Source organism: Athene noctua, chromosome 1 (genome assembly GCF_965140245.1).
Source record: "Athene noctua chromosome 1, bAthNoc1.hap1.1, whole genome shotgun sequence".
Classification (NCBI taxonomy): domain Eukaryota; kingdom Metazoa; phylum Chordata; class Aves; order Strigiformes; family Strigidae; genus Athene; species Athene noctua.
Window position 1 is genome coordinate 108,232,404 of NC_134037.1, and position 27,954 is coordinate 108,260,357.

Below are 27,954 nucleotides of genomic sequence, written 5' to 3' on the forward strand. Positions count from 1 at the left end.
CATGGCCGCAGCCCCGCCGCCGGACCCCCGGCTGCTCCTCGCCCTGCTGCTGCTCCTGCCCCCGCCGCCCTCCCTCCTCCGCGCCGCCGCCGCCGGGCCCGACCTGGGCCGCCGCTTCGCCGAGCGCAAGCGCTGCGCCGACCCCGAGTGCAGCAGTGAGTGGGGGCGGCGGGGGGGGGCACACCCCGCCAGGGGGGGACGGGGACGCCCCGGCCCGGGGGCGCCCGGTGTAGGGGGTGCGGGAGGTCCCTGCCCGGTCCCCGGCGCTCGGCACGGCCGGGCCCCCGCCCCCGCCGAGTTCTTACGGGAAAAGATGCGAACGCCGCGTGTCTCGCGGGGGCATTTCCCAAACCCCCCCCTCGGCGCTGGCGCGGAAATTGGGGAGAATCGGGGAAATGGAAACGCGGCGCCGACGCGCGTCGTTCCTCTCCTCTCGACCAAGTTTTCAGATCCCCGCATCTCCTTTTTTTTTTTTTTCCTTCCCCCCCCCCCCCCCCCCCAGCAAAAACCCCCGTGTGATAAACCCGCTCTCTGGTTGTTGTTTATGCGTTCAATAATTTCAGGGCTGAGTCGCTAGGACACAGATGTCATCTTTCAGCCCAATTTAATACTAATAATTGGCTTCGTAGTGCACTTCTGAAATGTAGTTCTCAAATGCTTGTCTTGATCAGTGAGCTTGCTTTGTTTTAAATTAATACCTTATTCTAGTTATGCCTCCAGTTAAGTTCTTATCTCTTGACCCAATCTGGAAAATAGGAAACTGGTGCGTGTGGGGCGGTCTTGTCTTCTGCCAGTTAGCAAAGATCCTTTTCATGAAACACTTTTATCATTATTTTTTAAGTAATACTCTTATTTTTGTTTTCTTTGGACAGTGTTAATGTGCCGAGGGAAGGCAATGCAGGATTTTAAAGGCCCAGATTGTCGCTTTGTAAATTTTAAGAAGGGAGAAGCAGTGTACGTATATTATAAACTAATAGGAAAATCAACCGAGCTTTGGGCTGGAAGTGTAAGTACCCTAAAGCATTTGTTCTGCTGCTTCTCATTGCTTTCTGTTGGTAATCTTTTCCCCTTTCTTTTGCTTCATAGGAGAACACTTAGGGTTTTGAACATAGCTAAATAACATAATGAATGCCATTTTGTCTTGAGACCAGTGTGAAACAGGGTGCGGTTTGATCAAACCTAAGGCATTAAGTGCTGTGAAAAATGGGCAACGCTAATGTGTGCTAAAAACTGTTAGAAAACTGCCTTTGTGTTGAAAATCTCCCATTGCAGCACTGTAAGTGGTGGCCCGTGAGCCTGCCTGGAAGCTGAGCCTCCCTTCCCATCTAGGGAGGCTGAAACCTGGGTTTGTGTTTTACCCCTGACTTGTTTTCATCCTGCTAAAAATCGTTCCATGTATATGTTTTAATTATGTTTCTCTCCCTAATATTTAGCAGCTATCTTCCCCTTTTTATCTAAGCTGCATGCAGAATTGGGAGGAAGAAAAGTAGTAAAACTAAAAGGTATTAAGGCAAATTCGATTTTTAAAAGGTCTGTCTGTCAGCTTTAGAAACATGTAGCAGCCTTGTCTGACTCATTGACTTCTCTGGGGGATCAAAAGAGGGCTGATGGGAAAGGAGGGTTCTCATACTTGCAGTTATTTCATAGAAAACTTCTCTTGGCTTTCATGATAAACACCTTCTTTGCCTGACAGAAGCAGAACTGAGCTACTCTGGAGGAAGAGTATTTTTTGTGGATTTCCCTTGAAAATGCTGGCAGTCTGGAGGTTGTTTAGACCTCATCCCTTTTGCCCCCTTTCCATGCTTTCCTCACATACCTTTTTGTGTCCAAATAATTTACAGATCCTTTCTCACTCTGGTTTTCTACAAGGGATAGACAATTGCCTGTGCAAGTGGTCTAGGCTGCTGGAAGCCACACCTGGGTGTTGACAGTGGCACTAGTGGTTTAGTGGAAAGCAGGATGTATCACTTTCTCTAACCTGTTCAGGCTGGGTGTGAACAGCCAAGCTCTCAGCAGAAGCTGAATCCAATTAGAATGATACAGAAGAGAGCAGAAAACTGCAGCACGTGGTTAAAGAAGAGTTTATAATTGTATGCCGGTAATTCCCTTCTGACATGTACTGTACCATAAATAATCTGGTTAATTAGCCAGTACAGGTTTCCAGGGCTGCCAGTTTTTGAGACACAGAGTAGCAATGTGAGGCCAATTTTGCATCTTCTAACAAGGTGTAGTGCAGGCTGCAAGATCAAACAGCAGGTTTAAGGTAATTGCTGAGTTAATATTCAGTTTAACTATTCACTGATAGTAAGCTCATGCAACAGTTAGGTGTGTCTCCAAGTTAAAAGGATGTTTGCTTTGAGTTTAACAAGTAAAAGCTGAAGTTGGCAGTGTAAAAGAATTGCAAAGCTCCATTTTATTTGTTGTCATTTTTTAATTGTGTTACACTATTTTATATGTTCCTTTCCAGGGTAGTGATGACAGACTAATTCCTTTCAGTTGGTGGCTATAATTATTTCTTTTTTTCCCCAGTTTGATTGACTGCTTCTGCATTAATCATAATGCTGCAACAACAGCGTGCAAGCGCTGCAGCAGGTTCAGAGGTGCCTACCCTTGCATGCTGAGTAGGGCACTTGGCACATCTGACCCTGCCCCTGACTTGCAGATAGTGCTGGGGTCTCTCTCGGGCAACGTGACTTCCCGTGACAGATTTGGCTGGGCAACTTGATTTATGCAGACCAGCCGTGCCTGCTGTGTGCAGTCTTGGAGCTAGGGGGAGGCTGTTGCTTGCTAATTAAAAACAGGCTACCCAGCAAGGTCTGCGATCAAACAGATTCCGGTGGAAGGCACAAGGCACTTTATCTTCTGCCGCAGCCCTTTTGGGATCTCACTGCACAACTTGCATGTGTGCTCATGTGTATCATTTGATCCCATGCATCTACCCTGCTGCCTTTTCCCATTCCCTGATGTTTTCGGCGCAAGTATTTATTATGGCTTAATGGAAATGATGAAATCAAGGGATAACTGGTATTCCAGTCTTCAGATGAGGGCAGATTGTAGGGGAATGTGTGTATGAGAAGCTTCAACTACTGCAGCCTGGGGCTAATTTCAAACAAATTGTAAATATAGGCTTTAATCCTGAAATCGATTTTGAGGAGCCAATAGTATTTCTGACCTGAAGGGAGATGATCTGATAAGAAAGGGGCCTTTCACCAAGGCTGAAAAATCTATAGCAGTTGGGTCTGGGCTTTATTTGATTTAGCTTTTCTAATTCACTCCACCCTCTTCAAGCCATTGTTGACTTTTTTTTTTTTTTTTCCCCCTCCCCTCTGTGCCAGCAAACATACTGTATTTTAACAATATAGATTGTTTATTTTCTGATCCCAGTCCTGGACACTTTATTGCTTGCCGAACTCCCATTGACCTCAGTGAGTATTTTGTAGATGAAAAAATTCTGGAACCCAGCTATCATACATATTCTAAACATTATATAGCTTGCAGTTTTTAGCAGAGCTGTATAAACCTCATTAATAAGGCAAAACCAAATGCTTGAACAATATTCTATGACCATTATTTAATAGTAATTTTTTGTTAGGAATTTCATGCATATGTCAGTTCCTGGAAAATACTTGATTTTTTTCCCAGAGCTGAAGCACACCTGATACTCTTACTGTCCAATGCACTGTGTCCTGCTCTAAAATGACTGTCCACTTCAGCATCCACCTCTTTGTTTACACCATCAAGTTGTGCTATGTAGACTTTCCTCCTAGGCATTTCTCCTGCACTCTGCCCTCATCTTCGGCAGGGTCCAGAACTCCAAAACTACTTCAGATAATTCCATGTAAAAGCTGCTGGGTTTTAACAAAACATTTCAGCAGAGACACTTTAAATTATTGGTGCAGAAGATTGCTATTTTATCTTATGTCAAAGGGCCAAACTTTATTCCTTTGATTTGAGGTTGAGAAAACTATTTCTGGCCTCATGTTATATGAAATGGACTTGATTACAGATCGTGGCCAAGGATTTGTAGAGGGTATTTTTTTTTCAAACCTTATACATACCAAAATAAAAAGGAAGACGGGACGGCTAAATTTAAGACAGGAAGACAGTGTATGTCTGGAGGACCCAAAGGATCAGGGAATTGTTTCCTATTTGATTTCTTAACAATGTCAGTGTTCAGCAAGGACAGACCAACTCTTCTTTGACCATTGTTCTGCAGTTTTAGGTACCTATGATGCCTGTGCTTTAGGGATGTGGGCTTTAAGGTTAAAAACATTTGAACATCTCATTTCCTAGCTGTCTGTGATCTGTCACTGAGGTAGGTGGTGTGAGGATCTGGCCTCTTGGTTGGTGGTGGTCAGCAAATGGGCCGCTGCTGGCTGTCACACATTGGCACTGGTGGGGACAGATGCTGTACACACAGCTACGTGTTTTGTCCACCCACGGCATTTTAGCTGGGAAGGGAATGGAAATGAAGGATGCACTTTTTTCTCCCTTATTTACTTGGCATTCATAATGCTTTTCCTCTATCATCTGTAGAGAATGAAGAATGTTTCCTTTATTTGCACAATGAGGCATTTTTTCCCTTACAAGAGAGGATTTGTAGGGAGAGGAGCAGATGAAATTTTGGGCATGCAGATCCCATATGGCTCATAAACCACATAAGTGGCAAACTGGGTCACTGCAGAGGACTTATATGGTCAGCAGCTTGGATTACACTAAATGAGTTAGAAAGTGTGATGTCTAATTATAATGGTAGTCACGGACATTTGTCTGTAAGGAGGCTACTTTGAAGCTTTGACTTTTGTTTTCAGAAGGATCATTTAAAACTGGAATAGATGTTTATAGAGAGAAACAGGCCAACTTAGAATAAAATGGTTGTATACTGCATAAGGGCAAGCTTTTGATTTGAATTGTCTGGTTTAATTTCCCATTCCCACTAATTCTCAATAATAAACCTACATACATTATCTCTTTTCCATGAGAGTATCTCAATGTGTTTAGAAAAGGTGGGGAGGTAATAGATTTCTTTTTTTTAATATATGTGTAACTTCAGAGGTATCAACTATGGAAGGTAAGATTTGAATGAGAAATAGTTAAGAAAGGAAGATCTATAATGTATTAATGTATCATGCTTGCTTTGCTTGCATTCCTCCCCCCACCCCCCCCCCCCCGCCAAAAAAAAAAAAAAAAGTATTAGTGCATATTATTTACTGGATACAATTTTCCTCCTGTTCTTTAATGCCATTGTAAACCAAGAAAACTTCAGCCCAGGTTAACCTATTTCAGTGATACCAGCATAACAACACGTATAGCTATATATCCCTAACTGTTTTGACATAACTGTTTTCCTCTCTAATTTGATTAACTCAGCACTCTTCCCAAACAAACTCATCAAGAAAATCGGCAACTCTCATTTTCATCCTGTAACAAAACATTGAGAAAATGACCAACACTTTCTTTTTTCCCCAAATACTCTGGTCATCTAGGAACTCTGTACCTTTCTAGGTGTGTCCACCAGGCTCTAACTGCCTGGATTATCTAATCTGTGTAGTTGATAGCATGTTATTAATATTGGCTTCTTGACAGCCTTTGTCAGAGCTCTCAAGTGAGAGCTTTACTATGTAGATCTTATCTGGTGAGTGATAAGAGAGATTCTTGTCTTCACTGTTTGCCTTGGCTTAGCGTGTTTACTTGCTTGAAAAGCACCATCTGCAACTGATTTTTGCTTGTATTAGTCACTGAAGAGCAACAATGCATTTGTAGAGCGAGTGTATTTTTCACACACGTTTTAAGACAGATTATTACCTTGGGTACAATTTTGCATTTTCCTAAAATCTTCAAGAATTTTTTTTCCTTAAGCTAGAAGTTGAGCATATTGCAGGCTATAATATTGTGCGTGGATGTAAATCTTACTAGTCCAAGATCCTCTTCTGCTTACTACTTGAGAAAATACTTGAGGCATACATGGTGCCAGTGAGAGCACACAATAGCAGTTAAAGCATGTGAACCAGAATGTCTGGGCTTCACTCTCAACTCTCCTAATAATTTGCTGTATGTCAGTCTTTAAAACACAAACAGTAAAGTTTACCAACTTCACAAGGGTCTTGTGAAATGTAAGTATAAAACTGTAGTGAAAACCCTTGCATAAAAAAGGTATTGCTAATCTTTTTATTCACTGTGTTAAACTTCATTTAGAAATACCTGAGAGTGAATTTGACATGTTACTAGTGTCTGTAATTACAATTTTAACACAGTCACATGATTTCAAAAGCTTCTTTACTGCTTTTTGTTTGCTTGTGTGTGTTTTCTGGCAGGTTGGAAGAGATTTTGGATATTTTCCAAAGGATTTACTTGAAATAAATCACAATTATTCCAACGAGGAGCTAGAATTACCAACAGATGTAAGTTTTATTTGTTACTATTGTAATTGGGCTTCTTACTGTTTCTTACCTCAGCATTCAATAAAATCCCTGAGGAGGGGAATGGGTATATCGGTGATTCTTAGTTACCTTGTGTTAGTAAGCAGCTACATATGTCCGGGGATGCACATATGTGTTGGGAGTGGAATGTTTGTGCAGCTATGTATGTGGATGGGTGTGTAAGTATCAGCCCAGAATGTGGGCATTGATCTTCCTTTTCTTGAATATTCTGGTTTTCTTCTAACAAAATCCGTTTGGATTGAGCTCTAGAAATGCTGCTAGCTGGCTTGCATATAGGATGTTTTGTATGTATTTAGAATTGTTTCTTTTCCCAAACTTTTGAAGTTTAAAGTATTGTCAGAAACAAAATCAGGAAACCTGATACACTTAGCCCTTTGATGCTAGTATTGGTCCTTCAGCCCTTACACACATAAATGGCTTTCATGCACTGATAGCTAGTAACTCCAGAGTTACGTGAGTAAGGCCCGTTTGTGGATGCAGCTTCAGACCTTTATGAAATCTTGTTCAGTGGCTTGCACTGCTGTTTAATTACTTTTTCAGAAATTGTATGACAGCGGCTCCTGCTTGGAGGACTTAGTCATTTGAGGAGAGACCAGCTAAAACAGATTGTGACAAACAAGCTTAGAGATGTTTGTTTTCTTCTCCTCGCTGACATTCAGCAATAGACTTGTTCTTAACTCAGGATATGTGATGAGTAAAGTATAATACTGTCAACTCCATGGCTAACTTCCAATTTGTTTCTCACTGGGCGGTCTTTGACAGGACTAAACCATAAGATTTTTATTTCGGTTTTTAAGAGAAGCAAAACTGACACTGATTTCAAAGACAGTTTTGGTTAAAGACTCAGGGGGTTAATTCTGCACAATTAGTATAATTTACTTTGCTGCTGCGTCTCTCTCTCTAACCATCCAAATGGATTTGGTCCCATTGCAGTAACAAAAAAAAATAAAATTTGTGACTATCTATTGTTTTTCATTTCAGGAAACAGACTTTGTTTGCTTTGATGGCGGAAGGGATGATTTTGATAATTATAATGTGGATGAGCTTTTGAAGTCATTGCAAGAGACAATATCAAATGAAGGGGAAACTGAATCAAGTGATCCAGGGACAAAACTAGCTGAAGGGATTGAAAGGGATGAGGAGATTGAACAGGTTGATACAGTAAAGTCCCCTGATGCTTTGGAGACGGACAATCTTGAGATGACAAGCACACAAGATGTCAAGGAAGCCCTCTCCATGACAGAGGAAGTAGACAGTTCTCTTACAGAAGGAACTGAAAATACTGGGGGAGACTCCAGTGTCAATAGTCACAAAGAAAATTCTCAGGGAGATCAAATTGCACACGAGCACTTGAAAGGAATGCTACATGGGAAACTAAAAGGGCTAGAAAGTGAAAATACCAAAAACACTAGTATTCCTCAGGGTGAAACCAGTCAACTTGACAAAGAGAATGAAGAAGTCAATGCCTATACGCTCTTAAACAGAGAACTCTCTATGAACTTGAAAACAAAATTTGGCTCAACTGCTGATGCTGTTGTATCAGATGATGAGGTGACTCGCCTTGTTACATCACTGGAAGATGATTTTAATGAAGATTTGAGTGTTAATGCTCATGATGCAGATGAGGAGCCAGACTTTGCAGATCAGTCTGAAGAAATTCCTTTGCTGCCTTTTATGGCAGAGGACAAAATTACATCCCCAGCGGATTTTGAAGATGATGAAAACGATGACATTGACTCCCAAAATTATGAACTTGATGAAGATGCAGAGGGTGCTACAGAGCTAAATAACCAAAGAGATGATGAGGAAGAACCTGATTCAGATGCATTATTTCTTAAGGATGCCTTAAGTAAGAGTGACAAGTTGGCTGACAGCATAAGTGTGGACAGGTCCAAATCTAAACAAATAGAAGAGAAACAGGATGAAGTGATGCTAATTAGCAAAAGAGAAGCACCAGCAACAACTCAACCTGAGGATCTCTCCAAAGAACCACTTAGAAAGGAACCTGTAGGTACAGGTGGTCTGGATTCAAAAGAAAAAACAAACAAAACTGAACAGTTTAAAGAGCAGCTTCCAGCTGATGAAACTGAGTCCCATACTGAAGAGCTGAAGAGTACAACTGCGCCTGATCCTCATGTTTTGCCTAGTCCAGGAGGTAATCTGGAGTCCAAATCATTTGTTGAAAGCAAGCAAGATGCTTTAAAACCATCTCTTGGTGATATCAACCAAAGCCCAGAAAGAGCACTACTTTCTCAAATAGAGAAAGATGAGAAAAACTTTGAGGACGACACTTTGGAAGAGGTCTTGGAAAGTGATTTAAAGCACAAAAAGCTATGGGAGAAACCAAAGGAGAAAGGAAGAGCTGAGAACAAGCCCTCTGTTGACGTTCCAGCCAAACCAGTGGAAGTGACAAAAAATGCATCTCAGAGTGACTTAGGAGATACTGACCTCTTGAAAGAGAAGCTAGAGCGTGGAATGCCCACTGTGGAGAAAGAAATTCTAAGACATGAAGAAGATTTGAAACAAACAGAGGAGACTGATCATGAAAATAAAAAAACCACCTCTCTTAACAAAGAACCTGAAATAAAAATGAGAAACATGAAAGAAACCCCTGCAGAGGAGGAAGACCCAAGCCATAGAGGAGCTGTTGAGCAACCTAGGCCATGGGAAAATGAGACTGAGTATTCAGAGGCAGATGTGAAAGAAGAGCTTTCAAGAAATCTTGGCAAGATGACAGTATTTGAAGAAAGCATTGAGAGAAGTTCCCCTGAAGAAAAATCCAAAAGCACTATACAGAATACTAATACAGACAGCCTTACTCAGCAAGGAACTGCTCGTACTGAGGATGCAGATTCAGACAGAAATCTTGGCACAAATTTAGCTAAAGGAAGAACACTACGATCAGAACTGCAATCTGAAGAGCCAGATGCTGAAGACGACCCTGACCTGAAACAAATAGAGGAAGAGCTACTGGAAGATGAGAATGCTGCAAGTGCACAGTTGTCACAAGCAAGGGCTGCAAATGTACAGGGTGATACACCAAATGTTAGAAGTAAAAACCCTGAACTAGGTGAAGCTGTTCTGAGAACAGGAAATCCTACTTTCAAAGCAGGAGAGGAAACAAACTCATTTTCTAAGGAGACTAAAAAGACTATCAGCATGCAAGACGCAAGTAAGACTGGGAACAAAGGGGTTGATGTACCAGTGAGTGAAGATGCTAAATCGGATGAGATGGAACATGTCACAGAAGATTATGAGTCTTCTGAAGCTGAGGAACCATCAGCTGTGGCAGAACATAGCTTCCAGTCTCCTGACACAGAAGACAGCAATGACTTTACCCAAAGGAAAGACCATCTCCCAGAGGGTATTTCGCAGAAAGACTCGAAAGACGTGCAAAATTTAGAGCATATAAGAAATGATCACCAGCAATCCGCACATCTCCCCAGCCCTGCTGACAGCTCAGCAGCCACAAGTGACACTGTAACAGACTTCAGTGAGTCTGTGAAGCGGCTCACAATAATGAGAGATTTTCTCGATGAAAAGCGTGTAATACGTCTACAAAAGTACCTTGGGCTTCAACACATGTTTAGGTTAGAAGCCATGTTTCATGACATGAAGGTAGAGATGGAACTTGCTCGGAAGGCAAGCCACAATACTGAAGATATAGAAAAAGCTTTGGACCTGATTCTTGAGTTTTCAGAATCGAGTATTATGGATGTTGTAGGAAAAATTCTGGATTCCAAAGTGGCAGAAAATAAAGAGGAGGTGGTGAAAGAGATGGATTTGTATGATGAGGAGAGCGCACTGATGGATGATATTCAAGAACTAATGTATTCTTTAAGGAGTAAATATTCATCTGCCGGTGAGAGTGTCCCACTGGCATCTTTTCCAGAACAGGAAGATGATCAGTTGCACGTTCAAGGTAGGATGTTAAACCAGCTAATTAAAACCCTATCCCAGACAACACTATGTAACCTAGAGCATCTTTAAGAAGAGGGTGAGGGAGCAGTATTGAAAGATGCCCAGTGGCGGAATTTGGATTATTTTTAATGCATATTTCCAATGCATATTTTCAGCACTGTGATGGGTGGCTCAGGGACAAATCTGAAAAAATGTTGACTTCGGCACATCTGTTCTTATGGGCCAGGTTCTGTGTAAGATAAGTGTGATGTGTGCATGGATATGGCCGTAAGGAGCCATTCAGGTCATGTTTATAGCTCCTCCTCTCAGGAAATAGGGATTCACATAATTACTAATGTGCTGAATTTTCTGGAAGGTTTAGAGCAGTCTTTTCTTCTGAATTAGCTAGCACCTAATTGTGAGAGATACAGTGATTAGTGCAAAGTTCAGGCACAAAATCCATGCACCTAAAATCTCAGGTGTCCCTATCATCATTTTTTGGCCCACATTCAAAAGAGAGCATAAGTAAAAATACTGAACAAACAGATCTTTTGATGGGGAAAGAACCAGTGGAGTCTGCTGCAAACTTGCTGTTTTTTCTGATTAATGTGCAAGGTGGTAAGATATGCTCTTAGCAAAGCTCCTTTTACAGCAGTACATGTTAAGTATGTGATTTCTGATCAAGTAACAAATGATGAAAATATTTCACCTTGCAATATTTCTTTGCAAGGTCAGTGGTTGATACCTTGCATAAATTCCATATAAACATTCTGTTACATGCTACTGAAAGTTGATTGAGACTATATTGGAAGCAATGCACAAGCTGAAGTTTTTAAAAAGTGTAAAGAAAGCTTTGTCAAATGCAGTATTTCACTGGAGACAGTAGTGGGTGAGAAATACGCATTAGTTCGGTGCTTAATTCATGTCTTCCTGTCTGTCACAGATGGTGCAAACGAGGCTGAATATGACACAGTTTCCATCATTAATGCCATTGATGAGAGCAATCAGGAATTTCAGCAGCTTGAAGATAAGAGGCCAGAACAGCTTACGGAGGAGGAGGAGACGATGGCTGTTGATGTTCCACCTGAGCGTGAAGAGGCCAACTTCTCCGTTAATGGAGAAGCTGAAGAAGGGTATGATAGTGAAAGAGGATTGCTTCTGGAAGATATTTCCTTTGGGTCAATTGATTCAGGACAAAGTGCCAGGGAAGATATTGCTGCAGGTAATCTTTTGGAGCTGTGTTTTGTTCTTTTGCTTTTATAGCAGCATGGTGGAATGGTTTTCAGGCAAATGTCAAGGCTTTTCACCAATATGTTCATTGTATGTTGCTGTAATCCTAATGGTTTTCACTAATCCATGACAGTCCCTCTAGTGGCAGTACTGTCTTGCTACCACTCATCTCAGCAGAGAGGTTTCTCCACTACCTTTTTTTGCACTATGGAAATCAGAAAAGTTTTCCTGTCATAGTCAGAGCTCTGTGCTGGGGCTGGTGGATTCTGTCTCAGGATGGTAGTGGATAAAGAGGAGAAATCAGTGAAAGCATACCATCAGCCCAGGTGGTCTTCTCCTTGCACAGGGACTGACACATTAATCATCAGGTTATAGAATCGTGCTCTCTCTTCCTGCTCTTTTTAACCTGTGACTCTGGGCTATATTACTTTCCAGGAAAGATGGAGCGTAGCTTTCCTCAAGCAGTTCAGTAATTTCTGGCTAAGGTATTTGCTGGGGTAGGAGAAATATTTGACTCTGTTCCACTGAGGCCTTCTCCCTCTGGAGCAAGTGTGCTGACCTGTGCTGGCTTGTTGTTATGTTGAGGGATCTGATTACCATCATCTTCCCCAGCTCTGTTTTGGCATGAAACTACCTTTGACTCCATTCTTGGTGCTAAGCTCAGCTGTTCTGCATTCACCTCTGATCATGCTTAATAAATCTGTATTCACTGAGACTTTAGAAAAAATTCAGGCATATCTTGCTTAGCTGTTGTATGCTGCTGTACCATCCCCATAGCCGAGCACTTCTGAGCAGCTTCTAAGTTCTGAGGGAAACTCTAGGTTGAATGTAAAGATGCTTAATGAATTTTAAATGGCTGCTGGATAAGTTATGCGCTTAAGCAGTTGGATGTTCAATTGTACTTTAGACCATCTTCTATTCTTTCCTCACTTGTGGTGGTTAAATGCTGTTTGCCAGGAATTCCTATGAGGACTGCTAGAAGTGCTGAGAAGAAACAGTGCAGATGCTTGTACAGTCAGAGAAGCTGTTCCACAACGTAACAGTAGGCTGGGCAGGTGGTTTGTTTGTATCTGCTGACCTGAATTCATGGCAACTGTAGTAGTGAGAGGAGGAAGCAGGCTTCAGATAGGGGTAGAAGTAAAGACAGTTTTAAAGCTTATGCTGTACTAACAGTGCTGTCAACTTATGAGAAGATGTAGGCTTGTTGACAGAGAGTTGGAGCGTGTGCTTTTCTGTTGCTGACTCGCCACAGAAGGAGTTGTAATTGCTTGTGCTGAGGCAGGTTTGCCCCAGAGACTTTGCGTATGTGTCCCTCTCTGTTCCTTTTCTAAAGCAGCCTGTGGAATATCGCTGTCCTTTCTAAGGACTTTTGCCAGGGCACTGAGGAAGCAAGCAGACTGGGGACCGTCATTTAAAATATCACCTAAGATGCCGCAGAAACCGCGGAGGGGGGCGGGGGGAAGAAGCAGCGGGTTCCCCGTCGCAGCCCTCAGGGCCCTGTCCGCAGGCCCGGCTGGAGACGGCTGCCGCGGGCGGCTCAGGTAACACCGCTCTCCCTCTCCCTCCAGACGCCGACGAGGGCGCCGGGCGGCCGGCAGGAGGCGGGGCGGAGGCAGCGGCCGTCGGGGAAGCGGCGCCTGCGGCCCGGGAGCTGCTGCGGCGGGTGAGTGGCGGCGGTGGCGCTGCGCATGCGTGCGGCGGCGCGCGGCGATGACGCGCTGGCGGGCGGGGGACGGGAGGGGGCGGGGGTGTCACTCGGGGCTGACGTGTGCCGGGAAGTTGGCTCGCGCCGCCATGGACCCCGCGGGCGGCGGCGCGCGCCTGGCCGAGCCCCCGGCGCGGCGGCTGCTGCAGGTGCGCGGGGGGGGCGGGGGGGAGGTACGGTCGGGGCCGCCCCCCCCCCCCCCCCCCCCCCCCCCCCCCCGCGCCGCCGTTCGCCGTTACCGGCCGTGACAAGCGGCGGAGGGGCTCCGCCGGTCCGGAGCGGGGGGCTCGGCGAGGGAGACGGGCCGAGGCGGGTGTGTCTGGGCGTCCCCGCAGGGGTCACCCCTGCCCCGCGCCCCTCGCGAAGGCGCCGGTTTGTCCTTCGCCGCCGCCCCGCGGTGCGGGGCAGTCCCGCGGGAGCGGAGGCGCCTGCTGGCGCGTCGGGGCGGGCAGGGACCGCTGACCGGCCTTCCGCCGCGCCGCGGCGCTCCCGGGGATAGGGGGGCGCCCGCCAAGGCACCAGCTCGCCCCTCGGTTGGGCTTTGCAGGGGAAAGCGTGCGCCCTCGTTTTAACCGGACGCTCCTGTCAGGGGCGGCCGCGGAGAAGGCAGGGATTTCTGCTTGGCTGGGGCAGTTTATTTTCCGGGTGCCGTGTCCGTGTCTGCCCTGTAAACTGTACCAGGTATTCGCACCTTTTTCAGGCAGTTGGTGCTCTCTGGCCTTGAGAGAGACATATGAGGAGACACATGACATGCATGACCCTGTGACCAGGCTGACAGCGGGGAAAAGATCTGAGCTGCTCTTAGTGGATGGTTACTAACATCCAGACGTAAAGCTGGGTTTTTTTTCCTATATTTTTCCATCGTTATAGCTTTATTTGGAAACTGATCAAATAACGAGTGCTGTGTAACACAAAATGTGTGTATTATTATTTTGGTGTAGCTGTTCTTTGCCAGCAGATTGTAACTGTCAGGTGTCTTCTAGATACTCAGACTTCTGAGCTGAAATGCAAGCATCGAGCTGCTTCGTGGTTTTCTTCGTTTTCGGTTTTCAGTTTACAGAAAAACTGCAAGAAAGCTCTAGATGGTTCTCTGCTTTTATGAGAGGAATAAAAGCATTTGGCAGGCTGCTTATTGTGCCCCGGTATTTAATGAAAACATATTCATAGTTGTTAATGCTGTCGGTTTTCAGTTGGTTGCTACCCTGCCTGAGGAAATGCGTCCTGGGCCCGATTTCCATGGACTTCCATGGGAGCCTGTTATTATCACTGCCTTAGTGGGAATTGCCACGCTGGCTATAATTTTCTGGAGAACCTGCCTTTCAGTGAGTATACTTCATGCTTGCAAGCCTGCTGATATTTCACTTACTGAACAGTCTTTTGTATGGTTAAACTGTTTCAGCATTACTGGTGTCAAAGCAATATGTAGTCTTTCGTGTTTTTATTCTTTCTGTTTAGAGCGTTAGTGGGAACTAAATGCTGGGTTTAGTAGCTAAAGTCGGTTGTAATTTTCGTCAAGCTAGGAAGTGTTTATTTTAAGCTATTAATTGAAGACTTTTTTTAGTAAGGGGCAGTTTTGAAAGCAAAGTAGGGGAGTATGATGTAAATCAAGAAGGCTGGGGGAAGGGTCAGCATATCTTTGAAATGAGAAGCCTTCCATGTGCTTGGGCCTGTTGCTGACTCTCTCCAAAACAAGCAGTTAATCCTCTTGCCTTCATATTGTCCAACGGCTTGCAGGCACTGCACTTAGAAACCTAAAAACCTGATCTTAATTCTCATTGGAGAGCCCCTTCCTCACTCTTCTCCTCACTCGGTATTTGTCCTCCTCTTTCCTACATGGATAACTTTCCGTGCAAGAGAAATACCATCACCAGCTCTCAAGTGTAGCAGTGAATCTCCTTGGGAACTGATAGATGACAATCAAATAGGACAGTTTATTTTACAGGTGTTCAGCTCAGTGATGATATACTCTGAAAGTCTGTGGAATACTTTATCTTTGCTTGACAAAAATAAATTAAAACTAAATATTAACTATAGCAATATCAGTATTTTTTTCCTTGCTTAGTTTTGATAATTGAATGCACTAGGTCAGATTCAAATGCAAAATAACAGCATAAAAAGCTTCTGAAATTCTTCTTTAACAGTGTTAATCTCAAAATGAGCAACTCATGTAAACATACATTGCTTTAAAATGATCAGAACTGGGATGCAAGTGGTTTTTCCTCTAAGTTCACTGTTCATTGCAAAATGGCTCAATTTTCTTTGTTGCAAATTGGATGTGGGCAGTTACTGCTGTCGTTTTAGTGAGTGAGTAAACAGTCGTTTACTAAGGCTCTAGGACAGGGCATTAACCTAGAAGCTTTTATTAGAAAACAGCTTAAGCTTGTTTGTAGTGTTATTCAACACTCTTGTTGGCAGCAATAGATGTGTTTTCCATATGCTTCTTTAATCTGCATGTAAGTGGTGACACTTTTCTGTAGGGAAAATTAGTAACATTTTTCACTTATCAGTATCTATGACTAATCCTTTTCTCATTTTTATTTTTTCCCCCCTCTTCTGTAGGTAAAGAGTAGAATATATCAAGGTAAGTTTCTCTGTGCTTTTCAGTGTACTTGATGCTTAGGCATGTAGAAGCTTTGAAGACTGTTTCAGAGGACCAAGTATTCATCTTAATTCTCTTTCAAGGAGAATGCTAAGTCTAAGGTTAGGGTAAGCTAGGCCAGTAGTTGATACTTACTTGAATCTGAGGATTTAAATTTTGCTTTTGAAAATGCTTTGATTAGGAGAAACAATGCAGCTCACACCTGCAAGTTAAAGGGCAAGGAAAAGCTCCACCTTCTTCAACATAAATGTGATCCTTTTGTTTACTGGTACGGTGGTAGTGGGGCAGAGTTTATTTTGGTTTCCTGACTAGCAGTGGATCTGCTTTTGCTTGTTGCTTCTCAGAGAAGCTAGTTCCTCTTGCCTCTTTGGGTTGAGGGGAGCCTGAAGCTGACTGCTGTGCAGTTGCAAAGAGATGTTCTAAGTGTAGACCTAAATATGCAGATATTCCTGTGGCTAGCACATTGCTTTTTACAAAAGCATTTCTCCGGCTTCAAGTGTATAAAATTAAAGTGTACTGAATGGAAAAGAAACTGAATTTAAAGCAGGGTGATTGCTGAAATTCATAATTGAATACAAAATGAAAATATGAAAGAATTGTCTTCACATGAACTCTGCCTTTTTCTTCCTCACAAACCATACTACTTATCAGTCATTCCTTAGTTTCATTGTAGTTATACTGCAGTTTCCTTCTGTACAATTAATACAGAATTGATGAGCTGAAAAAAAAATCCATCTTAGATCTGTAAGGTGATTTCTATACTGCAAAACAATAATTGTAACTGGAGGGGAGGAAAACCTTGATGTTGGTGGTATGGAAATTACTTAGCAGCCTGCCCTAAACAAATGAGGAACATAGGTCTAATACTCTTAATACCTCCCCCCCCCCCCCCCCCCCAATATTCTTCTGTGTGATTTTGTATAGAAGCTACTGAAGCTAAGAATAGATATTCTTCAAGTCATGTTATTAAAATCTTTTTCCAAAACAGAAGAATATTAACAGTAACAAAAATGCTTTAAAATGTAGATTACACTGGGAGTCCCAAAGACGAAATCTATTATCCACTCTCTGTGACAGTACTAGAAGTGGGAGACCAGGCTAACACAGGGATTTGTGCCCGCCTTAAACTGCTGAGAACTGTCTTGTATCTTAGCAGTCCCTTGTTGGCTCTCCCCTCCCCAGAGCAGGGAGGGCAGGGGATCCTCTGGCCTCAATTGTTCCTGTGGGAGGGGAAGGAGGAGTAGCAGTAGCCGTTGCACCCTGTGGGATGCATCTGGAACAACCAGTGCTTCCTGTTTGTGCTGCAGGGTTTGCTGTGAGGCACATGGGGCTTGGGGTGTGCAAATAGGGGGGTGGTATAGGACTTGAAAAAGAATGACAATTGATGTTCTTTAATTTGCAATACAATAATTTATGTTAATGATTTTCACTGAATCCTAAGAGTTGGTTGGCAGCGTGTTTAGGCTGAGAAAGAAATGCATGCCTAAAGAACTGTTGTTTGGTCACAGCCTTTTTGAGGTCTGTTAGAAAGCGGGGTGGTTCCTTGAGGTTTACTGATGCTGTCTGCTAGCTGACAGTCTCTTTTCTGTTCCCAGTAGGTCTTTCAGAGCTTTCGTCCTCCTGTCTTTGCTGACCAAACATTCAGTTTTAATTAGCAGAAAGAGGTGGTTAGGGAAGGTGTTGCAGCCTTCTGGGCTCACAGCAGCAGTCTGAGTCGGCTCTGACATACTTGCTGCCAGTTCTTCCCTTGAACATACCTCATCTGTGTGTAGCCAGCACTGTGCTGTGCTCGGCTGTGCCTTCTGTGACCAGCTTCTGTGAAGTGGATGCAAGAGCTATGTGCTTTGTGTCAGTCTTCAATGCTTTACTGACTTGTTTTCAATCCTAACTTTAAATGAAAGCTGAAGATGCTTAGACTCCTGCAGAAAGGCCTGACTGCCAGGGAATTGTCATTGTCCTGATTTATGCTTTAGTCCTTACTTGAAAATGTTCCCTAAAGTGGTAGTAATGATAGCTCTGATATTTTTTTTTTGCCCCTCCCCAGATATGAAGGGCAGTTACTGTAAGCTTTCTTTTTCTTCCTAGTGACTGAAAAGCAACTTGCTGAAAAGATTAAAAACCTTCTGCAAGAAAAAACAGAAATCTTAGAAAAGATGTCAGAATATGATCAAAAGGTATTGTTCTAGGTTCTTGTCCTTTGCATCCTTATTTTCTGTTATTCATTTAATGACACAGTCAGTGCAACAGCTAATATATTTTTATTTTCTATTCTTACTGAATATTATGTTGCGAATTTCCTCAGTTGTTTGATTGTTTCTGTGTTTAGATAAAAGAAGCAAAAGAATCTGTGAAAGTGGCTCAAGAGCAAAAAGACATTCTCTCTGATGAAACTGCAGGGCTTAAGGTAAAAAAACAGTTAACTGTCTCTGCGCTGAAAGCAAAAGCATCGGTAAAATAACGTGCTTTAGTTGGTCTTTTACTCTCTTTTTAGGACACTGTCAAAGGACTGGAAGAAGCAAATCGTCAGCTAGATGACAAAGTAAAAAATCTGCACACAATGCTTGAAACAGAGAGAAAAAAGAATGACAAGAAACAGAACAAGGTGAGAGCAATCACACTCGTGTCTCATATTGTGCTTAGCTTAATGTGGCCTAAAAGGTGGTCACAACCTGATGGGTAAACAGATTGAGGTAGAGCAGGCAAGATGAACCGCCTCAAAAAGAGAAGTGTTAATTTCAGGTTCATCCCAAGCTCAAGGGGGAGAATCTGACTGTTTTTTTTGTTGTTGTTGTTAGGTTTTGTGGTGGTTTTTTTTTTCCTTTTTTAAGATCTTTGTGTGGTTATGTGCTTTCACACATAACCAGTTGCATTCAAGTCATGAGCTAGTCTAATACTTCCTAGCCAGAGTCAGGAAGTGCCTTAACAGTATGAACTGAAAGTTTCAGATTGGTAAGAGCCATTTTCTAGTTCTGTAGTAAGTGTGAAGATCTCTAAGCTGCCCCTCATTCTTGTTGTCCAAAGGTATTTATTTATGTTTACTTTTTTCTCTTTTTTTTTTTTTCTTCTTTTTAAAGCCTGGTTTTCTGTAGTAATGGTAAGCTCCAACAAGTTCTTTGATCTTGTTTTGATCAAAGGTTGTTGCTAATGACAGCAGCACGTGTTACTTTCATTCTAGACTGTGCAGGTGTACAGGGAACTTCCCAGCCACAAACAGGTGTGGAGTCATGGGGGAAGTTGTTTGTAATGTGCTGTTCTATTCCTTACCTTGCTGATAAGGTAGCACTGTGTTGCTGCTAGTCTAATGGCTTCTTTAAATGGAAATTTGTTGGTGTTTTGACTTTCCTTTTATGCTTCCAAATTACACAGGTAAAATAATTACTCACGTTAAGGTATATTCCATGCTAATACAAAGTCACTGCTCATCTTTTTCTTATATAGATCTCTGAAACCCAGAAGTCCTTGGAGAAACTTCAGGAGGCTATCAGTGTGCATTCTGTAGAGCTTTCAGAGGTAAAGCATTATCTATACCTTCTTCACAGTCACAAGTTCTTGTATCAGGAAAATTCATATCTAAGATATGATAGAAAATGCTGACTTGGCAGATTCCAGTTTGTTTGTGCATGTATAGCTTTTAAAAGCTTTTCCATTTTACCGGGGAATATGTAGCTTTTCCTCCATTACAGTTTGACTTTATGTCTTTTTGTTCCTTTGTGTTTCATACATAGGTGCAGATAGCCCTTAATGAAGCTAAACTAAATGAAGAAAAGGTGAAATCTGAGCTTCATCATGTGCAGGAAGAGAATGCTAGACTGAAAAAGAGCAAGGAGCAAGTAAGTTGCACCCAAGCCAGGCATCTTTTCCTTTCTCTTTTGCGTGAAATATTAGGGCTTTATTCCTAGCTTTCGTGACTATAACTTCATTCCACCTTCATTTTCTTAATATGTCAGAATTCAATATTTGATATTGTCAAGATAAAACTTAAACCCGTTGTACCTGCCCGCACAGGTTTTTTGTGCGGGTCAGCCACATGACTTCAGTATGAAGACTTTGCTAGTTTCAGTGATTCAGTTTTTGTCATGAGCTTCACAGAAAGTCTGTGCTGATGTGGTGGTTGCTGCACTATCGGGAGACTGCTAATTGGGATCAGGGCTGAAGGAAGTTGTGGTAAAGAATTGCCAAAAAGCAATTCTGAAACTAAGCTAAACGGGGAAGACCTTTAGCCCTGAAAAGTCATGACAGTTCTTTTACAAATAATTGTAAATATCTGTTTGTTTCCTTTCTCCACATATAAAGTAGATGGTCTTTTAAGGAATGTAGTTTGGTTACATCTGGACTGAAATTAGTTCCTCATATTTTTGAAATGTGTGAGCAGTTTGGTTCTGATGTTGGGATATTAGCTGAGAAAATGCCAAATTTGTAAAATCGCTTAATAATATAAACTGCAAAAAGATTCCTGGCATCCAGTCCTATCAATGGACTGGTGATGAATGTGATAACCATGAAGTTTATCTGTTTATCTGTGACCTGTGGTGATTAGTTATCACTAGAGCTGTCAGTAAAATAGACTTTAATTACATATACCCTGTACTAAAAATAAAACAAGTAATCATCTTGCCTTGGTGCTTCATACAGCTGCTAAAAGAAGCTGAAGGTTGGAGCGAGAGGCATACTGAGCTCAGTGAGCAGATCAAACTGTATCAGAAATCTCAGAAGGACATAGAAGAAGCACTTGCCTACAAGGAAAATGAAATTGAAGTAGGTTCTTTGTAACAAGCTTCCTTTAAGTATTACAGACCATAAAATACTTTGAAATACTTTACTAAATGTGGAGCTACTCTTCTTCAGCAAACCTTTGCTTTCATTACTAGGTTTTGACTAACTGCATTATGCAGCTGAAGCAGCTTGACATGGATTCATCAGCTGAGGCCAAGAAGGATGGCGAAGGGCGTGAGTGGAGCGCAGGAGACGATTTGGCCAATGGCGAGTTGCCAGGTACAGTAATCCTGGTGCTGGCTGATACGCCCCGTGGCTAATAGCGTATGTGGTGGTATGTTCCTGTCATATGTGGAACAAGAGCAATCCATGCATGTGGGTTAAGAGACTGCCAGCTTTAATCCTTGAACACAGAGCATCTCCTAACTGAAGGGAGAAACTGTTAGAAAGGCCAATAATTGCTTTTAGATTACTTCTTAGGTATATCATAAGTGTAAAAACACAGTTTTAAAGACTGTATATGAATATTTGTAATTAAGAACATTCCAAAAGCAGAGAATCTCGGCTTTGTCGTTACGCTACATTTATTTTTAATACAAATTTTTACCGAGTATGGAGCTTACTTCTGGATAGATAACTAATTTAGGTAATCACATCTTTTAAATCTGAAAGACTGCAGTAGAAATTTTCAAAACTGCTCAGGCAGGTTGTCTTTCCTGATGGTGCAAATGTATTTGCTGCATCTCTGGTTCTGAAGTTTTTTTTTCCCACCCCCCTCCTCTCCTTTTTTTCTAACCGTACAGTATATGTGGGCTGGAAATTACCACTACTTGATTTTTTTCAGATAATATGTCCAGTAACACATACTGCATTCACATTAAAATTAGTGTGGTGTCTAGAAGAAGTGACAAGAATGACAAGAAGGAATCTTCTGAATGCCTTTTGGAGTAAATCTAATAGTTCTGTTGTGCTGGTCATGGAATTGCTATTGTGTTTTGTTCCCCAACTCCCCCTCTTTTTTTTTTTTTTTTCCTGTGTAGCAAGACCTATCCCCGATTAAACTGTAGAGAGTGATTTTTAACAGCTGTAGAGTCCAGGGAATTGGGGTTAAGAAACAGGGAAAACAAATATATTTTTCTCTTCTAGATAATGAGAGTGAGAAGATGAAGACTCAGATTAAGCAGATGATGGATGTCTCCAGGGTATGCCACACAAGATATCTAATAAATGCGGCCACATTGCTGCTATGCCTAAAATCATAAACTTTCTGCTCCTCTTCTCAGGTAAAAACTATGTTATCCATAGCTGAAGAAGACAGAAATCTTCTACAATCCAAACTGAGTGATGAAGTAACAGCAAGACATGAGCTGGAAGGTAGGCTTAGCAGTAGAATTGCTTAGGATGAAATGCTGTTGTGGTTTAAAAAGAAACAGAGCGTTTAAGTGTCGTAACGATTCTCATTGCAACTTCCTTCAACTTCCTCATGACCTTTGCTTCTCCAACAGAGCAAATAAAAAAGTTAGAACACGACTCCTGTTCGCTCCAGTCAGCCAAAGCTCGACTGGAAAATGAATGCAAAACGCTACAGCAGAAAGTGGAGATTCTTGGTGAACTTTACCAGCAGAAGGAGATGGCGCTCCAGAAGTAAGCCTTTTGTTACTTTTCCACAACATAGCATGTTGCTTCATAGGCACTGTCCAAATGCTCTTTGCTGAGAAGCGTCAAATAACTTGAAGTTGTATTTGAATTGAAAGGTGATGCCTGCTGGTTCAGTATGGTTGAAGATAGTACCCCTTTTCTACTTTTTCCACCATTCCAGAGTTTCTAAAAGACTGTCACTTTGCACACAGAATAGTGTCTACTATAAAACAAACAACTTTGGCAGAGATGAGATGGGTGGTTGGTCTGCAGATTCTGTGGTTGCTCTGTCACGTTGTCCAGAAATGTCAAGGAGAATATAATGGCTATTAGCATTTGTTACTCTGACCTCAGTTCAGTGAGTCTAATTCTCAAAATGTAGAAACTTTGTATTTTAGCCTTGGGAGCCTTTTGCATTCTCAAAGGGCTAAATTAAGGCTGAGTTTGTGGTGGCAGCTGAGATGAATGAATTGCTGGCAGTGAAGAACTAGTTGCGTATCTGTATTCATTCCTATTTTATTCATTTAGTTACTTGCTGAAATGTTTGTAATACTGTCTCAATTTTGTGGGGAGAGTTTGAGGTGGGATTCAGGGATGCTTTCAGTTACATTCTGTGTGAAAGCTGAAATTGTGGTGGAGGAGCAGTTGAAAGTTCTAAGGTTAAGTGTATGTAGGTTGAGGGAAGCCCAGGATTGGAACAAGCTAAGGAATTGAGGCCATACAGCACCTCAGTGGTAAAACTGCCTGACCTCATAACTTCAGGATCCAAGTGTAGTAAAACACATCTTTCAAGGAAAACTTTTTCTTGACCTCTCTGACGGATTTCTATTCATTCCAAAACTTTTAGGAAGTTACACTGCCTATTACTACTTCTTGATTACAGTGAAGGACTTTCTGCATTTTTTTTTTCCTGGAAAACTGTTTTGACATGTAGCAAATGAAATAGATTACATTGAACTGGCTATTAGCAATAGTTAACTTACTACTGGTTTAATGGTTACAGTTTTTGTGGGACAGCCCTTGTAAATTAGGAACACGTTATTAGGACCTTTTAAATATTTATGGAAAAAGTCAAAAAAGAAAAAATCAGTGAACCATGAGGTTATAAAAAGACTGTGGGAATTGATCATGTAATAAATTGGTATTGAGAATACTCACAAAAAAGCTCCTTTCCACATGGTTGATGACTATTGAATGTGTTTGTCACCTGGGCCCTTTTTCACCACACATTCATTCCTTCATTTCGCTTGGTTAGATGTCAGTTTTACATGTTTCCTTGTTTGTACCTTTGTAAATCTGGATTACCATCTGTAGAATTGGTACGTAAACTAGAGGATCTGAAGAGATGGACTGTTTGCAACTGTTAGATTCTGGCAAATTGTTAGATGCTGACAGAGAGCTTTCCAGTTAACTCTGCATCTTTAATTTTCAGGTTTTACATGTAAAGGGTTTGTCTGTTGGTTTCAAAAGACAGCATTTCTATTTTTTTTTTTTTAAAAACCCTCTCTATTTTCTCTCTGTATTCTCACACATTATTATGAATTCTGATACCACTGTTGTTAGCAGGTGTAGGATGGTGGAATGTATGGTGCTTTTTTTTTTTTTTTTTTTCCCTATGCAGAAAACTAACCCAGGAAGAGTATGAGCGTCAGGAGAAGGAGCAGAAATTGTCTGCTGCAGATGAAAAAGCTGTACTGGCCATCGAGGAAGTGAAAGTTTACAAGTAACTTCATCTTCTGAAGACTGTTGTTTTCCTTTATTTCAGCTATTGAAGAAAACTACTTTAAACTTCTCTCCTTCTCCTCTTTTTCCTTTTCTACAGGCAAAGGATCCAAGATATGGAAGAAGAATTGCAAAAAACAGAGAGATCTTACAAAAACCAGGTAAACTTCTTGCTTGCTGGTTATTGTGTCACCTCTTACTGCACCATTCCAATACTGTGTACTGAGTTATTGGAAATACTAGTAGTTGGACAAAATAAACTAAAACAGTTCTTTTCTTCTCAGATTGCTGCTCATGAGAAAAAGGCACACGACAATTGGGTAAGACTCATCTTCCTTTTCTAATGCAAACTGTTTGCATTTGACTTCAGGTTGGTGCAGTTAATGCAGTTGGCAAAATTTTCCCTAATAGCTTATTGCCCGCTCTGCTGAGAGAGCTCTGGCTGAAGAAAAAAGAGAAGCAGCCAACCTGAGACAAAAGTAAGTACAGTACAGACCATTTCTGTTGCTCTTTGAACATACTGTGTGTTGCTTGAGAGAGAAGGAGCTCAAACTATGCAAGGTGCTCGGTTAGCCTGCTTGCTCAGGATGTGTGGTGCATATCTGAGTTACAAACTTTAAACTACTGTTAAACTGTTCTGGTGGTTAAAATAAGATTTCTTGGTGAAAGTTGTAACATTTGACAATGCGGTTTGCCTTGTTACATTATAATAAATACAACTCACATGTATTATTTGAATACTAAAACCACCTTTATTTTCTAAAATTAGATTGATAGAAGTAAACCAAAAAATTGTCATGCTTCAAAGACCATTAATTGTAAAGCCAACTCCAGGCAGACCTGATCGCCAGGTTCCACCACGACGAGGTTAGTGCTGCTATTTCTCCCAAAACTCTGGTCTTTGAGTCGCTATATCCTAAATAAGGCTATAATAAATTGTAGAGAAGTCAGTCAAGTGTTTTTAATTCTTTGGCATAGGGCCCTTAAGCAGAGATGGCTCTTTTGGCCCATCACCTGTGAGTGGAGGAAATCCATCACCTACGCAGATGATAGAAGGTCCTGCTCGGCCCCTTTCTGCTCCTCGAAGGGAAGGCTCGAGAAGTGAATTTGGTAAGCAGTTAAACTTCTTTTCTGTGATAATTCTCTCTCATGCTACTACCCCAAGAATGCTAAAGTCTGATCTTGGTTTGAGGGTTAGTGTTGAGTATTGATATCTGCTTTATTAATAAATAGGTGAGTGGTGGTTTTGATTTTTTTTTTTAAATTTTTTTTAAGAGAAGTAGCTCAGGTACATATTGATAAGGATCTCTGGGGTTCTTGCTTCCCTTTAAGGTACAGTGGTAGATGGCCCCCCTGTTCCACGAAGGCCGCCAGAGTTACCTGGAAGGATGTCTGTTCCTGGTAAGTTGTATGGCCTACACCCAACTGCAGCTTACTCAGATATTCTTTCAGTTCAGAAATTCAGTTCAGTTCCTTACCCCAAGCATGGTAAGACATTTATTTGTGGCTCTTCTTACAGATCTTGGGCCTGCTGTAGCATCCCTGATCAGTAGTGGGCCAAGAACCACCTCCCCTTCCACAGCAATGGATGGAGTGGTAAGCTGAAAAACCCCAACCTTCAGGAACCATTTCTAATACATGATTCACTGTTCTTCCTGCTGCTTCTTTAACTGTATCATGTTCTGTCTTGTCTATATCCTGTCACTATCCTTACTTGCTGTCCAAAAAAAAAAAAAGCAACCCTCTCCCAAAGAGTCTGAAGCCCTCTGTGTAACTACTGATTCACCTTCATCTATTGAACCAGCTACAGTGAGTATTCAGAGGCTGAGTGTGGTGCTACTCTGCTTTGATGGAGAGGAATAACAGGGTTGGTGTTCTGAACTGCTGAATAACAAAATGCTCTGCGAAACTAACCAAGGGCTTGTACCTCCGTCTCAAAAGGTTTCTCTAATGATGAACAGTTGCTGTCTGTTTTTTATGGAATTGAGGAAATGAGATCTTTCTTGTTAATGGCTGCAGGCAAACACTTTGGAGTGACTACAGCAGTAACCCTAAGAAGCTGACTTACCTGTGGTATTTAAGCACAATTCCATGTGTAATTTAAAGTGGCCAGGCCCTTTACCAAAGGGCTGTCCACTGAGGACACTTCAGAAGGAACTGAACTTTTTTCTAGTACAGCTTTAGCTAAAGAAAACTTGTAATCTCAGAAGGCACACTAAGCACTCACTCCTAGGTAGTGCAGGCAGTGCTCTGGGTGAAGGGACAATGGTGCTGCAGCAGCTTTCCCTATTTTCTACTTGGTTAATGTGGCCTGGGGTGTGTGGTGGTGTGTTTTTTCTCTCTCTGTTGTTCTTTTTTTTTCTTCCCCCTTCTCTTTCACCTCTTGGCTTTTGGGTGAGTGATTGTGGTGTTCAGCAGGGCCAATGCTCAGGGTGCAGTGAGTAACACTGAAGTATAATCCCGCACAGGCTAATGCTAGTCCCAAAGGCCCGCCTTCTTTCCCGGGGACACCCATCATGACCTCCCCTGTGATGGGGCCACCGCCTCCGCCGCCTGTTCGCTACGGACCATCGCCAGCTCCTCTCCGCGGGCACTTCGGGCCTCGACCTCTTCCTGTGCCCCTAGGTACAGTTGCATTGCTGTTGGCTGAAACTTAACTTTTTTTCCCCAATGTGCTTCTGGGGAGCCTGCTGTGGGACTGAGCTCTGCCATGCATTAGCACACGGCTGCCCCATGCTTCATGGGGTCCAGCTGTCTTGCTCAATAAGCTTGCAGGGGTGGGTTTTTTCAAGGCTCCTTAATGCTGGGGTATTAAGGAGGTATTTTTCCTTGTTTAGCCTAAAATGGAAACCAGCAGCCAAAAGTCACTAGGACGTAATTCATAGCTTGTAAAATCTGCGTGTGACAGTGACCCCACCCCAGAGCTGCTCCAAAGAAGGAAGAAATGAAGAACGAGTCAGGAACTTCACCGTTTAGGCTAAAGCAAGATTCTGTTTAACTCCACGTTTTCCTCTCCTCCTAGTTCGTGGTCCTCCCTTGCCACCTCCAGCTGCAAGAGATTTCTTACCTGGCCCACCCTTAGGAATGAGAGATCTGCCTCCTGGCCCGCTACCACCTCCTTCAGATCCAAGAGGCTACGGACGTGGGCACCCTCCTTTTCGACCCCTTGGTCCTCCTGGCCCAAGAGATTATCCTCCAGGCCCTCGGCTACCCCCACCTGCTTCAAGAGACTATACGCCTTCTCCCAGCAGAGACTTGCCGCCGTCGGGACCTAGAGACTACCCGGCAGGGCCCCCCCAGCCCGCACCTGCGGGCCCAAAGGACTACACACAGCCTCCCGTGCAGAAACCCTGACTGCAGCCTCGGGTCAGCAGCTCAACCCAGTGGACTCTAGCGCACTTCCTGCAGTCAGGATTTTAGGAAATGGCTCTCTACATGAAGCCATTTGTCTCATTTCAGTATATTTCAGCTTTTGCAGGATTAATTTTTATCCAATTGCTACAGACGTCTTATGTGCATTTATGATCACCTTAAACTCATCCATCCTCTTGGGCTGCAAGAACCATTTTGTGATGGGACTTGAACCTACTCTAAACGTGCAATAGAAAGGAAGTACCTGTGTGGCTAGTTTTAATTAAATGTAGCCTCTGTAACCAGTTGGTGAATGAACTAATTCCGTGAAAAATGTAAATCAAATCATTTCCTGTGGAAATAATTTTTGAGTAAAATGCTCTCCTACCTGCCTTCTCCATCACATCATTAAGCTGCAGTTATTGTAGGCCAGGGGTTTACATGAGGACTGTGAGGTGGTTTGTTTTTTGTTTTTTTTTAAAAAAGATGCCTGGTCAGAGATCAGAAGCACAAATGACACTGTATTCAAAGGAAGGTTATAATAAAAAGCAAAATTCCTTTTGCTAAACCCTGAAGGCTTTGTTTCAGTGCCATTTTTTTGTTCAGAAAGGACATTGGTTCAGTAATTTAGCTGGAGAATGCCACAGCTGTGACCA

At 42.4% G+C, this 27,954-nt stretch overlaps 1 protein-coding gene across 3 annotated transcripts; it reads left to right on the forward strand.

The window, feature by feature from the left end:
* MIA3 (MIA SH3 domain ER export factor 3) lies at positions 1-27,698 on the forward strand. 3 transcript variants are annotated; one of them, XM_074897267.1, is made up of 29 exons: positions 1-155; positions 873-1,006; positions 6,315-6,401; positions 7,422-10,362; positions 11,284-11,562; positions 13,139-13,233; positions 14,466-14,597; positions 15,835-15,856; positions 17,960-18,048; positions 18,201-18,278; positions 18,366-18,476; positions 19,313-19,384; positions 19,600-19,704; positions 20,507-20,629; positions 20,743-20,866; positions 21,734-21,789; positions 21,871-21,961; positions 22,093-22,231; positions 23,847-23,948; positions 24,048-24,108; positions 24,232-24,267; positions 24,359-24,426; positions 24,717-24,814; positions 24,926-25,057; positions 25,280-25,348; positions 25,467-25,543; positions 25,685-25,756; positions 26,416-26,572; positions 26,970-27,698. In XM_074897267.1, the coding sequence occupies exons 1-29, from the start codon at positions 2-4 to the stop codon at positions 27,299-27,301; spliced, it is 6,036 nt and encodes a 2,011-aa protein (XP_074753368.1). In that variant the 5' UTR covers position 1; the 3' UTR covers positions 27,302-27,698. The 3 variants fall into 3 exon arrangements, with proteins under 3 accessions (XP_074753368.1, XP_074753369.1, XP_074753370.1); XM_074897268.1 differs by lacking the exon at positions 25,685-25,756; XM_074897269.1 differs by lacking the exon at positions 873-1,006 and having other exon boundaries at positions 69-155.
* The last annotated feature ends 256 nt before the right edge of the window (positions 27,699-27,954 follow it).